The sequence below is a fragment of the Punica granatum genome, chromosome 1 (assembly GCF_007655135.1).
Source record: "Punica granatum isolate Tunisia-2019 chromosome 1, ASM765513v2, whole genome shotgun sequence".
Taxonomy (NCBI): domain Eukaryota; kingdom Viridiplantae; phylum Streptophyta; class Magnoliopsida; order Myrtales; family Lythraceae; genus Punica; species Punica granatum.
The window spans coordinates 8,101,108-8,118,769 of NC_045127.1; the positions used below are offsets into that span (position 1 = coordinate 8,101,108).

Consider the following 17,662-nt stretch of genomic DNA (forward strand, 5'->3'; position numbering starts at 1 on the left):
TTTTTTCTTTTACGATGTTATCTGCTAACTTTGTTCATCTGAATTTTCGGGCTTTTTAGCCCCACATGGAAAACAATTCAAAATGTATTACGAGATAATAGAATTCCTCTCCATTCTTACCAATAATTTTATTCTTTTCATTGATATTAGGATATATTTAACTATTTATACGAAATTAATTCATCCATTGATTTGCTCCGCCCATAAAGTGATTTCAATAAATTTCGAATCATCCCACGACTGTAGATAAAATTCGTGGACTAACAACACAAATTGTTGATGAAACGGCCCTCGTGATTTATTAGATTATTTTCTATTGGATGTATATTAGTGGCATATATATCTTATAAAAACCTAGTTTTTTTTAGATTGTATAACGAAAAGATCTAGCCTAGCTAGGTCCTCGTAAAGACTTATTGATCTTTCTTGAAAACCCTAGCTAATTGAATATATGTACAATGTTGCCCTACTAAGCCGACCATTTGACCACAGCCTCATGGCTCACGATCTCTCAAAGTCTATTTGTCTTTGCCCACGAATTCTCTTTACCTTGAGGAAGTCCTAGCTTAGCTATATGACGTTGCAGTATATATAAATATTATTGCAATTTTCCTTGGGGGCTGTAATGAATAATATATATAGAATATTATATTATGCCAATCAAGAACCGAGCTGTACACGTGCCAAGTTTCGGCACAAATATCGGATTGAATGGGTTATACATCAAAAAATGATGGATATGATGAAAAAGCAATACGTATACTGTATACAAACAAATATCATTTATGTAAATATGGATGAAGAAAGAATGTGCAGTGGGGTAATTTTTCATTTTCTGATTTTGATATATATTACTAATGTAATTAATTAACATATGTTAAATCATGAATAAGAAATGGTAATTTAATATATATACATTCGCGTAGAAAATCAAATATTATGTATGTAAATACAGATGTTGTAACATATTGTATGATCATATATATGATCGAAAACAAAACTTATAGGAGAAACAGAATAATTAAGGGGAAAAAATAAAATAAAATAAAATAAAAAAAGCAATGTCCTAGAGGATCATAGAGATTTATAAGAACAAATTTTCATCAATTGAAAAAGTTGAGAGAAATGGATATTTTTCTGATAGGTTTGTCCTCTCGTTTGTAATTTATTTATTTATGCATATATCCGTGCAATAATTATAAGGGCATCATATATATGCATATATATATGTACTCACACACATACACATTTGTGTAAATGGACAATAGACGTTTGGCTGGGGAGTCCTGCGACACCAGTGCCACAGCCCCACATGCACTTTCCACATTAAACTCGGAGACAATTCTTTCATTGTCTTCACCACGCGCTAATTCGATTAATTGCGAGTTATTGATTACAGCCTTATGTATTATATATTTCTAAAATTTCGCAAGAAAACATAGCACATTTATTTACTCTCTTTTCTTGCACCAAATTGATCATCACGATTCCATAAGTATATGGCGGACTGGCCTTAGCATGAATTAACTCGAAAAAGAATACAAACATACAAGCCTATGTAGTTGCTGTTGTTATAAATAGGCTCATAGCTGGCTAGAGATTCCTCGGAGAGTCGGAGAATTTTCATTGTTATATATACGTTGTTAGTGCGAGTTTTTGGATTGGACTTTTACCGCAAAAATGATAGAGCCACGCGAATCGTCCATCCTCGAGCCCACACATTAGATATATCGAAAGAGTAGTCATAATATGAAGTAACACATGTGTTGGCATCATCTGCTGCCAAACCTATCCCTTCACGCTCATTCCAGTCTATATTTTTAGTTCGTCTGGATTTTAATGAAATAAGATGATCTTATAAAATATTAGAGAACAGTTCATATTGATCATGTTCCACAATTCCTAATTTACTTTACGTGAATTTGATACTTGACAATGCCGTCAAAAAAGTACGCGTATATATGTCTAACCACTCACACACACACATATTTATATCACCCTTGATCAGGGATGGATTTAGGGGCCCAGACGGTCGTCCCTTTGGATTCGGGAAAAATTATGAAATCTCTATTGGAAATTGTCGAGTTTATCAACTTTTCAATGAAATTATCCTCTTTCCCCTCTCATGACTTTACGATATAAAATTTCTTTGAATTTTGCTTTTCTTGAACAAAATTTCTAGATCCGTCCCTGCCCTCGATAAGTACACATCTTAAGAAAAAAAAATGGAGAGGCTTTCTTGACTTCTTATTTTTCAGCTGGAAACGTACGGTTGGGATTTTTAGGTTAAAACTCTGCCTAATCTCTTCCTCTCTAAACGAGTCCATTCCATGCAAACCACTTTATCCCGAACCTAACTTATTCATAAAATTTATTTACCATTTTAGACTAACCTCACACAATTACAATCTTTTTTTTTTTCATCACCTGTTATTCAAAGGTTTAATGGAGTATGATCAATCCAAATTCGAACAGGGCAGTTTAAGAAATAAAGTTCTCACAATCATAGATTTTCATCATGTACAATATTTGAATTCGAAATCTTATTTAAGATGAAGAAGTGTCAAACTATTTTAAGCAACACACATTAGTTACAATTAATATTTTTAATAAGAGATGTTTATGACTTAGTATAAAAATAATTAAAGTTAAATAAAAAGGCCCAAAATTCAATTGACGATGATCAAATTTAGAATCTCATGATTCAAAATCGACAACTTGTAACACTACATCAAGTAATTTTCCTCTAGCTATAGTTAAGATATTAGCTACAAGTAAAAATACAAAAAAAAAAGAGAAGTAAAACAAAAGATAAGAATGAAGTCCTTCGTGACGCGTCTAGATTTATAATATTATAAATCCGATCGATTCTAGAGTACAAGGCAAGGCCATGAATGCAGACTTCAACGGCTAGTATTTGTCTAATAATATCTTCTTCTTCCTCCCCAATATTCCCTCTCCGTGTCCAATTATTCCCTTCCCGAGCCCCACCCGCGCGTCTCTCCACACTCTCTCTTTATTTATTTATTTATTTATTTAGTTATTTATTTATTACCAAATTTATCAATTAAATATATATGTGTTATATATATATATATATATATATATATAATCACCATATTCCTCGGCGTCGACATGGGATGGGATGGATTTGTAGTCACGTGACTTATGGACGTGGACCTTGTCTGGGTGATAGGCTCTTCTTTTGTTCTCTTCTCCCTACCCTTGTTCTCGTTCTCTCCCTTCCCCTCCAATTTCTTCTATATTATAATTCCTTTTGCTCCGGCCCCCATGCACGGCCATGGCCACACCTTTATTCCTTTTGTTAAATAAAATATCATGTTTAACCGACGTTGGTTGATTCAAACAGTTCGACGCTTGTTTTGCGTAAATAAAATTTCGGATTCGAGTCCTTATGAATGCAGAAAATCCATGTTATGAGAGTTTTACACTTTAGTAGACCGACCCGACTCCACTGGATCATTCGTGACCCAATTGAGCTTCCAAATATCAAGATTCACACTAAAAAAAAATTCATGTTTTTTCGTTATAAATAATAGGAATTATTACAAAAACTCACACTGTGATTTGGGGTCGAGACAAATTACACCATGTGTTTTTGTTAGGGACAATTAGCCCCCCTATAGTGTACTCCGTTAAACATACGGATTACGGCGTTAATTTTTTTTCATTTTCAGTTCTCAATCTTTAGCCCTTTAATCATTTTGATTCTAAATCTTTTTCTTTTATCAATCATATCCTAAACTTTCTATTTTGTTTCATTTTAATCCTATAAAGAAAATCGAAAGGGAATGAGGAGTCCGAGTGGCCGATTGGCGACCCCCACCCCGAATCGATCAGGAATCTCCAACTCGGAATCCCCATCAATTCGGGGTTGGGGCCGCCAATTAGCGACCCCGACCCCTCCATAGAGGTCGCCGACGTCCTCTGTGGGTATCGGCGACCTCGATGGAGAGGTCAGGGTCACCGATTGGTGGCCCCAACCCCGAATCTATCGGGGACCTCCCACTTGAAGTCCTCAGTCTATTCGAGGTTAGGGCCGCCAATCGGCGATCCCGAACCCTCCACCGAGATCGCCGGCATCCTCCGTGGGTACCAGTGACCTCGGTGGAGGGGTTGAGGTCGCCGATTGGCAGCCCCGACCTCTCCTTCCCTTTCAATTTTCTTTGTAGAACTAAAATGAAACAAAATGAAAAGTTGATGGTAGGAATGATAAAAAAAAGAATTATAACAAAAATGATTAAAAGGCTAAAGATTGAGGACTAAAAATATTAACGTCGTAACCCCTTATGTCTAACGGAGTACACCACAGAAGAGCTAATTGTCCCTGACAAAAACACATGATGCAATTTATCCCGATCCCAAATCACAATGGGGTTTTTGTACTTTTCCTAAATAATAACCCATGTACAGGTATGGACCTAGCTAATTTGGTCTCAAAGGGATGTAAATAAATCCTATAGGACAAGGAGAAGAGTATAGGAAAGAGAAATGTAGAATTGTGATAATGCCCTCACGTCTGATAATAAAGTGATTTCAAATTTGATTTTCATAGTGAGACTATTTGTACTTCTTTATTAAACATTTTTATTTCGTTTTACTAAGTCTATGATCTCCTCTATAGCCAAAAAAAAAAAGTGAGTATAACCCCTAATGTCATGTCTCATGTGATAGAGTGGAACGAAACGATAAGTAAGGAGCTGCCATGCAAAATTGAATGGTATTGCAAGCTTATGATCCAACGGTAATTAATCATCCCATCCACGATCATGCTAGAGAGTGTAATGTGTGTAATATGGAAAACTTACGTGCACCTTTGAGGATGGGGGAAGTTGATTATACATGTGGAAACAAAGAGATGACCAGGTAGAAAAGGGTAAATGGGACATTGATTATTAATTAACTAATTAATTATTGTAATGGATATATAAATATATGTATTATGGCCCCGATGGTCAGCGCCTTATGCGCTCTAGATTCTCCGGGAAATGGACATTTTTCAGCTTCTTCTTACATACTTTATTAATTGATTATTTGGTCTCTCTCATCCTTCTCTGGTCAACATGTCTCTTCCATGGGCTTTTGCTTGTAATGTTGTCAAATGTAATGCTCGGGAAGCAATATTCCATATTCCTTGTGTTTGTCTTATATATTGGAGCAACACTTCCTCTCATTATTTTATGTAATTAATCAATTCCCCCATAATTTAATTATATATTCACTCATTCACTATTAAGGAAGAATATGTATCTATTTATACACACCTATATATAATTATGATCAAGGGGGCTAATTCAATTTCACTGCAAATGAATATATATAGGTCAAGTGGGGCACTTTCCATGTCTCCATATGCCATAAGAAACTAAAAAATATAGAATTGCCAATTTGCCTAGTTCGTGTAATGAATTAAGCAGAGGGGGAATATTTGATTAAGTGCAGATTAAGCAAAGACAGACACATCAGTACTACACCCATATGATTGTGAATTCACAGTTACTCTATGTGACTTCCGATCATATCATCACTGGTCGTGCTTTGATCTAAATCGCATGCATGAGCAAATTAATTAGCACATGAAGAAAACTTGGTTATCGAAGAAACTTCTTCCTATATGGTATATCAGACATGACCCGTTTTCTGCTACGTGATCCTCAAATATACTAAAACTATCCCATTTTTCCATTTAACTATCAACAACTTCTTTTATTTCAATTTTTCATTAAACTTCTTAAAATTTTCATTTATATCCTTCTCAAATAATATACCTTACAATATTCTCTTTTAATATAATAAAAGCCGATACTTGAAACTCCAACGACGCCATGCATTCTGCCTATGAATTTATGTTTTATAATCCAAAATGCTTAAGCATTTTAGTTTTCCATAAGAGATTAAAGTTGAGCGAAAAAAAATGTTATGTCATAAAAATTTACAATGGAATTGGTACAAGAAATATTTGTTTTCAGTATCAATAAAGATAGGAACTTAAACCGTGTCTACCTTCATCTTTAATCTTTTACTTTGGATAAATTCGCCCACATTTTCTGTACGATTTTATTAGAAAATCAATTAAAGTGATATAATAAAAGATATCTCTATCTACATATATTATTCTTTTTTATTGCTTTTCGTTTTAAGATTCTCATTCTATCCTGAGAGTTCCATTGGTTGTTTTTCTTTTTAGGTTACAATTTGTATGCTAATTCAATTTTATCCTTAGAGGAGCAGTTATGAATATAAATATGCAGAATTTAGTTGTCACAAGAACTTCTTAACTTTTAAATTCTAAATAACCAATATATCTTTTGATAGAGTATTTAGATACGTCAAATTTAATATTGATATTAACTTTAGAATGTCTTATATATCAAATTATCACTTAATCATACATCACATTATAATTGGTCCTTTTTATCTGATTATATTATTGTTTTGATTTATTTTATTCGGCTTAGTATCATTTACATTAGTAACTTTTAAAATATAGTACAATTGTATTGCAAGCAGGTGTAGCGTGGTCAATTATATAATGCCTTAAATAATTGCATTTAAGTTTTTGATATTGCAATTTAATTTTCATTTACTACACAACAGCTAGAATGAAAAGAAAAACTAATTATATTTAGAAAAGTTGTTTTTCTCCTCTCTCGCAGCGAAGCACAAGTAGTGCCCTAGTATAGTTAATAACCATTGCATATAATATGCTTAAACTATATATGGACAATGTGTTTGAAACCGATTCGTGAAGAATGGATATATATATATATATATATATGATCCCTAAACTCTGATGTATGCCACATGAAATACAGTCATCTCTACACGTATATATGAAGTGTCGTTGAAGGAAATATTAATTATCTGGATCCAAGTTATAAGCAAGCTTCATATTTCTTACTTTTCCTAATTCTTCCATGTCCGACGGAAAAAAAAAATCTCTGCATGGAACAGCTAAGAAGGGCAGATGAAGGGAAAGGAAGTTGCTCCTTCTGACCAAAAGTCAACTGCCTAACATACCAAACCTAGGCTATTGTGATTATTCTTACCCATAAAACAAACAACGTTAATTGATTTATTGTTTACTATATTAATGACTAGCTGCTAGTAAGGTAGCTAGTCCCACGTACGTACGTTAGACCGAAGAAGCCATAGTCCAGGGTTCCGATCTTAATTTAGGTTCTACAGATCAGCACGATATATATTTTAAGGCTAATCCGGATGATGCTAATCTAAGACTATATTCCTCACCCGTGGGCAGGACTACGAGCATGAAAATGGCTATAAATAATTCAGTACTCATTGATTGATCTATATTATAATTTACTAATGAAAGCTGGACCTAAATCAAATCGGAAGAATATTTAGGTTCTTCATGGTGATTAACGTGGGAATTGAATAATGAAAAGCTACGACTATATACTGTATATAGGTGCTTTTTATTTATGTATATTTATGCAGGTATATATATGTGTGTAAAAATGTGTGAGCTTTGAAATTTTGAATGTCACGTTGGATGGGGAAGAGGACAAAAGAGAAAGAAATTGTAGCTGGGGGAATCACCGAAATCACCGCCGTTTGGGCTGAAGTGCACCACGACATTACATCACATAGCTAGAGTAGAATGTGCCTCCCCCCATTTAAATTAAAATTTTAGTTTGGCTTGTCAATGATTATTTGATTTTTAATTTAATAAAATGTTTTAAGGTTTGAGTTTGCCTGGTTTTGAGTTGTTCGATGTTTTTATTTTATTATCTTTCTTCTTTTTTTTATGTGAAGGGACGGACAAGTTTTATGGGATCAAGACAGGGGAAAGATGCTGTTCATGGAAATTGGAAAAGGTGACGGCTGTGCTGGCAATGGTGATATTGCCTAATGATCGTGATTGATTAAATAGTAATAATCTGTAGTAACTTTTAATCAATTATTACGGCATGATTAGTTTGGTTTTTCCTCCTCCTGAATATTCAAAGAATCCTTACCACTGCAATTTTCCTTTTGGATATTAGCCACCTCGGATCATCACCTCAATATCGATGGTTGCTATAAATCGATTTTGATGATTAATTCATTGACAACAATCCTATATAGAACGGAGTTAGTGGAATCATCCCGCCTCGTCAACTTTAGTCCTTTGATATTTGTTCCCGTTCCATCTCATCCCTTCTGTTTTATTTTTATCTACGTCCTTAAATCTTTTTTATTAAAAAATAAAAAAAGAAAAGCAAAGAAAATATCATCCCCTCATCAAAGTTTATTGAGTTTGAACATACTATGGACAACACTTTCAAAAACCGAATGTAATAACTCAAGAGACATTCCCTTGAACTCAAAATTTCAAAAAAATGTGCGTATATATACTAACATATAGTATATGTATAAATAAAAACTTGGTACAGTCCATGATCTCTCTCTCTCTCTTTTTATAAAGAGTAGTCCGTGATATATATGATAGTTTTCCCATGGTGTAGAAGTAAAATTAGAAAATAACATGATGGAATTAGTTAAGGATTATATTTTTTGGGTGAAATGAATTAATAATACCTTTATTTTAGCATAATAAGGCATAGATGCAACATGAGGTGGAAAAAGAGAAGTTTAAATTTAGAACTCAATCCCAATGTCTTCCTCAACATCTCTTTCCTGACCTCTCTCGTGTCCCAATCTTAACGAATCCAAAATCGGTAAATTTTCACTTATTGAGCAGGTGAGTAATTTTAAATGCTCCAATCTCCGAAATTATGAGAATAATATTACAATCTTTTCTCTCCGAAAAAAAATTGAAATTAATCTGTATTAAATTCCTTTACAATTAGCTAAACTGATATAATCATTTCATAAAGGGGTGATTCAGTGGCACACACCTTACTTAAAGACTGAAACTAAGCAGTTTTGGTGAGCGTGAGAAATCCTTTTTATCAAGAAATTCTTCGGTCATTTCCCTGTAAACCCACCCAAAAAAAAAACCAAAACAATACATGTATGTATATATATCTATATATCTAGACACTCATTGCGGCCGTACTTGTTAGTCGGTCGGTCTCTCATCATCAGTGAAGATGAATATGGCATAAAAAAAAAAAAAAAAAAAAAAAAAAAAAAAAAGGACGACAGAACCAGACAGAAAACAAAAACACTTGTTCTCCTGCAAAATAATAATCCCAGTGAAGAATAACAGATAATAAAAACAGAAAAAGAAGGGGGCAATAATTTCTTTTTACTTAATTTTTTTTATGAATCTTTTTCCTCGATTATTATTATTTATTTATTTCGTTTGCAGTCAGCTGATTCATGATCATGAATGATGATCCATTTCCAGGCTCAGCTTGGCCTGGACATGCATAGACGAATTGCTAGCTGCAGGGGGACCCTACTTCATGTGCCTGAACTGATGAGTTCTTCACATTCAAGCAGAAACAGATTTTCAGATTCAGACTTATTAATGATCAGATCGCATGCCATATTTTTACCCAGTTATAAATTTCTTACAGAAACCATTTTACCAATTTTAAAAAAAAATGAATTTTCATGGATGGTTCAAAACCATTTGCTATAATCAAACTTCAAAATCGGATTATTTTGGGAATCATGCTAATGATCCGTCTCAAACCATAGTTAATGAGACTTCAAAATCAGAGCATATAGAGGAAGATATATGTAGCAGTGTTTAGACATTATGTCTTAATCTCTAATTACTATCTCAATGTATTCAATAAAGGCCATAGATTAAGTAGAAATAAGTCGGTTTGTATTAATTACGTATTAGTTAAAACGTAATCATGACCCTGATTATGCTGGTACGCACAATCTATCGCATGCTTTAGATTGAAAGTTTATTTGATAAAGGGGACTGGGGGATTGACCAGCAGTGCAGTAAATTGTCAAGTTCACTTTAATTTACTGTTACGTCGAATTGTGTATTTATTGGATGGAAAATCATGGTCAAACCAATTGAGAAGATCCATTATGTGGGATGTCAGTGTCATCATATAGTTTTTTTTTTCTTTTTTTGCTAGAATGTCATTATATAGTTGTTCTTCAAACTTCATCGTATTACATTCCATAAATATGGTATTTACTTTTTTCATGTTAGTATGCATCTGAGTATTCAAAAATTAATGATTCAAACTAATTTCAATTCAAATCGAGTTTGCTTATTCTAAGTTAAACTATTCCAATAGTGAATTTACTCTATAAAATTCGAATTCAAAATTTTACTTAAAGAAATTAGGTGTTAAAATATTTGAATCAATCATGATCGATTGAAATTTATTTATTATTTATATGCCATTTTATCTTAAAACCAGACCCCACCGACCATCTGTCGTCATAATTTAACATTTTGGCCCATTTTTTCTATCACGGCTTAAATATTCATCCGTTGATGAGTTTCGGATGTCCTCAGTTAGTTTGACTTTCTGATATCTCAATTAATGTTGCAAAGGAAAATGAATAGTTTCGCATAATGTTATCAGGACACTGTCACCTTCTCATGTACAAATACATACATATATACACATAAACACGCGTACATATATATGTATATAGATGTCATATTCCTGCCCTGCTGCTCCAAGTTAATTCATTCATTCATTCATTCATGGACCAGAGATTGAACATCTTCCCAATGGCCACACAGAGGCATTAATTACTTTATACTATTTCTCCATTCCTTTTTATGACTACTTGTCGATGCTGTCAGAATTTCCATTTTGTTTGGTTTTAAATTAAAAAAACAAAATTACTCTACTCAATTCAACTTTATGTTTTCTCAAATTCAACATTAATTACTATTTTATTATTTTATCTATTTAATAATAATTTCTCACTCTTTTTTTAATAATTTTTATAATCAATTTTTAATGTAAATTATCCTTCTACTTTCACATAGATATTTTTTTTTCACTCATTCATATATTTGTTAATACTTGTAATCATTATACAAAATCAAATTGAGTTTGATCATGATCCAACTCAAAAATCAAAAGCAAGCTAAATATTGGAAACTATATTGTACATATTATTATGCTCTCGCAATCAATTCTCTCAACCCCTCATAAAAACCCAAGGATGTCACTGTCAAGAAATTAAATTCCCCACCAATTCGCTTTCACTATGGAATATATCAAACAAAAGGACCAGGAATAATTCTATAAGTAGCTATAAATGGCTATTCTTGAATAAGCATGAAGAGGACTTCAATTATTCCTTGGATTTCTGAATTAGTCACCCCTCTAATTTCCCATTTTAAGGGAAAAAAAACAAGAAATGCATATTACGTCATCTTTTTGGGAATATGAAGTAGTCCGATCGAGATTGAATATGTGTATACATATATAAACCATCTATTCCAAAACTCGATTTTGTAAAATATCTCGCTTTTGCGATTCTGGTGGATTTCGAATTTTTCCTTTCCTGACCCTTTTTTGAAAAGAAAAATAATGATGAGAACGATACAAACAAATTTTCTCATGCATGTTGATTATGTAATTCTGATAATTGTCTCAGGATGTTTAAATGATAGAAAGCGGTATATACGCAATCATTTTCTAGCTTGAGAGATGTGTAGAGGAAAAACACAAGAAGAAAAGTTTATATCAATTTGGGGGGGGGGGGGGGGGGGGAGAACTACATACATATATATATATATATATTACTTTTTGGCCGTGATTTTACGTAATTAATTAATTTTAACAATACGTCCATAAGCGGCGTGCAAAAATATATTATGCGAATAATTTGGATGTTGGGTGAAATATCATTTTTGGAGACCATGTGGAGTCAAGCGAAAGAGATGAATGGTTGGGGATAAAATGGTTTCAAACACAAGCTCCGCTGTTTGGCACATAAAGACACAACTCGAATCTTAATTATTAGGAAAAATAACGTCGTGTATCCCAATATTTACATGTTATTTTAATTTTATCCCAACGTTATTTTTTTTTATGAGATATTCTAACGTTAATGATTTGATTTCAAATCTATCCCGCCGTAAAAGTTCCGTCCGTTTTTAATGGAATGCTGACGCGGCCCGTTACGTGGAGAGTGTGTGGGTTTCAAATCTATCCCAGCCTTTTAATACTTTTCAAATTTTATCCCAACATTTTTGTTTTTTTCCCAATTTTATCCCAATCTTTTCATAATTTTATAAATTTATCCCAACAAGTTGGGAAATATTGAGAAAAACAGTAAAAGATTTGGACAAAATTGAGAAAAAAAAAAAAAAAACAAAAAGATTGGGATAAATGTTAGCATATTCGTTAAAAATAGAAGGAATGTTTATGGCGGAATAGATTTGACACCAAATCATTAACGTTAGGATACATGAGAAAAAAAAAATCAATATTGGGATAAAACTAAGATAACATGTAAAAGTTGTGATATATGGTGTAATTTTTCCTAATTATTATAATATCTAACCGGTCATTAATCAAAGAGGAGATTAAACTTCTTTTGCTTTGGAGAAAATAAAATAATTAATGGTTTTTGTACGAGGTTTGGCAAGGGAAATGGAGTAGTCATTATAGAAGACGGCTATATTGTGCGGATAGAGAGTCTCCATTTTCCTCGTGTCGTGCCGAATATGCACGCAACTCGCAAGCCAATCCTACGACACCCAACGGACCGGTCTATCTCGCGCCAAATTTCTTGATTTGCCCAGGTCTGACAAACACATGGCTAATCCTCTTTTTGGCATTGGCATGCGAACGTCATTGACTTCGTTTTCAATTTGACGATGGATTGATATTTACCTATGATCGGTTGATCTTGTTTTGTAGCTACCATACTGTACGCATCTTAGTTATTCTCCTGCAGGTTGTCCAATAGGTCACACATCATCACCTCAGATCAGATCCGGTGACTACCAGTCACTAATTAGCTTCAAATTTGTGCTATAAACTATATAGGGTCTTACGGAGTTACCATAATATTTTACGGTAAAAACCCAACTCCGAGCTAGTCACCATGAAACCATGCAGGAGAGCATCCATCATTATTGAACAACCTGCACGGCCTGTGTTTCGGACTTCCTTGTCCTATGGACTTGTTGGATTCCACTCTTTATATAAACATCTATATGTACATATTTATATTTAATCATCTAAAAGGACAAAGAAAATCCATCGGACATAGCACGAATTTAGAATCCAATTGCTCCCTCCTGGGTCCAAGCGTAAGCCCAAGAACCGAGTCTGACAGGCCCACGTTTTAGCCAGCAGTTGCATTTTCGTCAATCGTGTAATATCGGTTATGGGCCTGAGGAGAAAAAGGCTCAAACAAGAAATGGGCCTGTTAATGTTGTTCGGGGTCTAGTGCGGCTTCTGGCTCACACATAACCAAATCATAAATTCAATTTTTTTAAAAAAATAGAAATCATATCTACAGCTAAAGTACTTTTTCAGAAAATAAATTCAAACCATAAAATTGTTTTTTTTTATTTGGTTAACCAAATAACCAAATACTTTTCTAGATTGTAACACACCTAATATATATATTAAACATAAGCAATTTAATTCACACATCAGACTGTGAGTTTAAGGCTTGAGCGTGAGTTCTATGATAAAATACCACAAGTCGAGCGCTTATGTTGATCTCGTGATTCTACAGGTATTTTTTAGGGTGTATTTAATTTTTAATCTCTTTTTTTTTTCAGAATCTTATTTATATCATGTCTTATAACGTATTTTATACTAGTAGTTAATTTTAAGGCTTCAATTTTATAACGAACTGATCATTTCTAGTGTGATTGAAAAGTAAATAATATCATTTATTCTTATATTTAAAGGCTAAATTACCTATAAAAAACATGACATTTATATTTTTTTTTCTAAATATAACATGACTTTTGGAAAATAACACAAAAATGCATAACCTTTACATTTTTTCTTAAATGTAACACGACTTTTGGAGAGTAACAAATAAAGGTACGACATTTACACTTTTTCCTAAATATAGCACGATATTTATGTTTAGTTGCGCATTTAGCATAATGTAAATTATTCGATCAAATTGTAATAATAGCTAGCGAGAACTAACGATACAATGTGGCATAATATGATTGAACGAGTGGCACATAACACCGTTAGTTTCATATTAGTTGCTATCATCTAATCATCTGGAGTTTACTTGTCTAATCATGTTCTGTCACGTAGCACCATTAGCTCCACGTTAGCTGTTAGCGTTACAATTTAACTGACTAGTTTACATTATGCTATGCACAACAAAACCTAAGGGTCGCGCTATATTTAGAAAAAAAGTGTAAAGCTCGTGTCTTTATATATTACTCTCCAAAGGTCGTGTTATATTTAGAAAAAAAATACAAATGTCGTGTATTTTTGTGCTATTTTTTAAAGGTCGCGATATATTAAAAAAAAGTGCAAAGGTCATGTTTTTTTAAGTAATTAATCATATTTTAAATATCATGCAATTTAAAACAAAAAAGAGAAGTTACAGATACAATATCATCCATTTGACATTGTTTTTCCCACATGATAATTTTGTTTCATTTTACTCTCTTATCTCTCAACCTCCTAATCCGACATTCTATAATATTATTTTTGTTTCTTTTTCAAATTTTATCTCTAACTTTTACCTTTTATATTTCTCACCAATATATATATATATATATATTTATTTATTTTCATCTTTCAGATCAATCCATCCATCCATCCAATTTTCCAAAAGTTCCAATTTTTAAGACGTAACGCGGTGCCAATTGAGACCCAAAATCGGACTACCATTGATTATACTCTTCTTAGACCGGGGTGGCACTTTCTGTAAATCTAGGGAACTTAAGGCATAAATCTGGAACTGAGCTCTCTACTCTTTCTCATTCTCTCTGCTCGAGCTTCTTCGTCTCCTTCGCCATCTTCCCGCTTAGTATTGCTTGGGCAAGGCCTTGCTTGGATCCGAAACTTTCCCCTGGTAGGAGGAATGACGGTGTTCCACTTCTTCAACTGCGCGATCCTGACGTTCGGCCCCCACGCCGTCTACTACTCCGCCACCCCGCTGTGAGTGTTAAACTCGTCGGATCTGATTCCGTGTGCCGAAGCTTCGGATTACCGATTTCAGTTCTCCCTGTTAATATAGAATCATATAGGTGGTTTAGTTCCAGCTCTTCCAGTCTAGTGGTCGGTAATCCTTGTCGAATTTCGTCCTGATGGAAGTGGAGCTTAATTGTATGATCAATGGCCTCTTTAGATTCTTTTCTAGATGATGGTTTAGTTCATACAAGTTCATGTATGTCGGAAAGCTCAAGTGATCTTAGCGTTGGCGGTTTGGCTTTTTGATTCGGGAGATAGATAGAGATTGTTTATGGCACTGGCCTGGTTTCAAGCCTTGAGTAGATTTGAGCTGTTTGGCTTATTGTTACTGATTTCATATAGCAATTAGCTATCGGGAAGGAGAATTTCTTCTATTCTCCCTTTGCTCGTTCGTTGTATAATTGGTTGATTTGCAGTAACAAGAATATGTTTGTTTCAGTTCTGAATATGACACGCTTGGAACCTCCGTGAAGGCTGCTCTTGTTTATCTTGGAACGGCTTTGGTTAAGGTGCAGTGGCAATGCACATTGTAGTTATGGTTACATTATACGGTTTCTCTGATTTCTGTCAATCTTGACACAACTGTTTCAATCGGTTTTTTGGTATTCCGTTTCCTGCAGCTCGTTTGCCTTGCGACATTTCTCAAAGTATCGGAGAATGACAGCTTTGATCCTTCTCAGGTATTCTCTCTGATTCCCTTCCTTTAGATTGTCTTAAGCTATATTTAGATGCTTATTATGTATATGTGCATTGGGAATTTTGGGTTGCACTATATTTATCTCTGTCTAATATTTTTGTTTCACCCACACTTGAAATTGGGTAGAAAGGCTTGACCATCCAATGGCTGTAAGGAACTCAAAGTTATTTGATTTTTTCATGAAGATATAATGGGATTGAATGGTGCTTATAAATCTGTATCTTCTTTCTTTTATTTTTTTGTAGGAATTTTTGAAGGCCTTGATTGGTTTTATAGATGTTGCTGGCCTTTACTTTGCCTTGACCCAGCTAACTCACAGGAACATTTCTCAAAACCATAAATTTCAGGCCGTTGGTCTTGGTAAGTGGAAGGCTGATTGAGTCACTTGGATAAATATGAGTTTGTTGTTCCTTGATTTCAAGAATGAACAGTTTGGCCCAAAAAAAAAAAGAAAGAATGACAGTTTGCTCTGTCTCTTGGATCTTTCAGTTACTGCTATCAGCAGCCAAAAAAGATCGGCACTAATGCACAGTTTCTCTTTTCGTTGGCAGGATGGGCTTTTGCTGACTCTGTTTTACACAGACTGGCCCCACTTTGGGTGGGAGCAAGGGGATTGGAGTTCACTTGGGACTACATTTTGCAGGGCATTGAAGCAAATGCTAATCTGGCATGTTCCATTGGCAATCCGATTTTGTTTTATCTCTGTCATTTGCTTTCATTAAGGAAATCTATTTATATGACAATGGCACTAGTGAATATTGGATAATAGTTCTAAATCTTCAGAGTGAACCGCTACAAAGAAGTGCATAAGAATATCAACATTTGCGCGAGTTAAAAAATTGACTCTCTTAGTTGATTCTCACTTCATCATTTTGGGACTGCAGGTTTTCAGCATATCCCTCGCTGCCCTGGGATCACTGATGTGGCTTAGGAAGAACAAACCAAAAACTTTGATTCCCATAATATATGCGTGTGCTGGTATAGTAGCAACCATGCCATCAATCACAAGGTGCATCTCGTAAATTCTAGCTCCTATCTTGTATTAAAACACCTAAATGTGAACATTTTGGATCCTACTATTGTATGCCGTGACACCTGAGATGGGTTCTTGCTAGTTCAGAGAGAGGCAACTGGAGAACTAAAGACTGTTTCTTGCATTAAAAACTGGGTTTTGCATCGTCTGTTCACTTTTCTGTTTTCCTCCTGTTTGTATTGCAATGATTATTTTCTCTATTCAGGCAGAAAGAAAATTCTTTCGTCTGAAGAAGAACATTTGCCTCATTTGTTTATTCTTTGCTGAGCAAACTGATGTGTCTTTTCAGCTATCTGAGGCGGGGCTTGGGGTGGCACTTCCCGAAAGTGGTGGGCTTCGAGTTATTCACCTCTCTGGTGATGGCTTTCATCAGTTGGCAACTTTTCTCAGCCTGCCAAAGACCCTCGGCCTGAGAGAAGCAATTAGGAGAAGTAGAAGCCTTCAAGGATATGCTTTGTTTCTTTAGAGAAGATGCAGAAGTTCAATGGCTCCTCCCTCTAGAGGGATGCCATCTTCAATGATTTCCATCCAAGATGATGAATTCTACTTATATTTCTGAGGTGTTTTTCTTTTTCCCCCTTTTTGGGCAAGAAATTGCCATCCATTTTTCGTACCTAGATATTTTTATCAACTTCATGAGATTGTCTAAGTCGGCTCGGGTGAGCTTTGCAGCCCTCGAACAACTGACTGAAGAGCTTATGTAGATGTACGTTGGTAGGGAAGACGAATTTGTGGAAAGTCTGTTCTCATCTTTTCATCATTATAGTCTTCATTTCCACTCCCGGCGATGCCCAGACTCTCTACTGTGGTATGACAAACTTGAAGGCTAGACCTTGGCAAGGTGGCCTGTGGGTCATTACTAGGCCC

The 17,662-nt window shown here is 34.4% G+C and overlaps 1 protein-coding gene across 1 annotated transcript; it reads left to right on the top strand.

Moving 5' to 3' along the window:
* The first annotated feature begins 14,831 nt into the window (after positions 1 to 14,831).
* On the top strand, positions 14,832 to 17,560 carry LOC116192725 (transmembrane protein 147). The gene is made up of 7 exons (XM_031521349.1): positions 14,832 to 15,032; positions 15,505 to 15,574; positions 15,686 to 15,745; positions 16,008 to 16,122; positions 16,314 to 16,429; positions 16,647 to 16,771; positions 17,085 to 17,560. Exons 1-7 carry the CDS (start codon positions 14,956 to 14,958, stop codon positions 17,206 to 17,208), a joined length of 687 nt encoding a protein of 228 aa, XP_031377209.1. The 5' UTR covers positions 14,832 to 14,955; the 3' UTR covers positions 17,209 to 17,560.
* Positions 17,561 to 17,662: the final 102 nt, after the last annotated feature.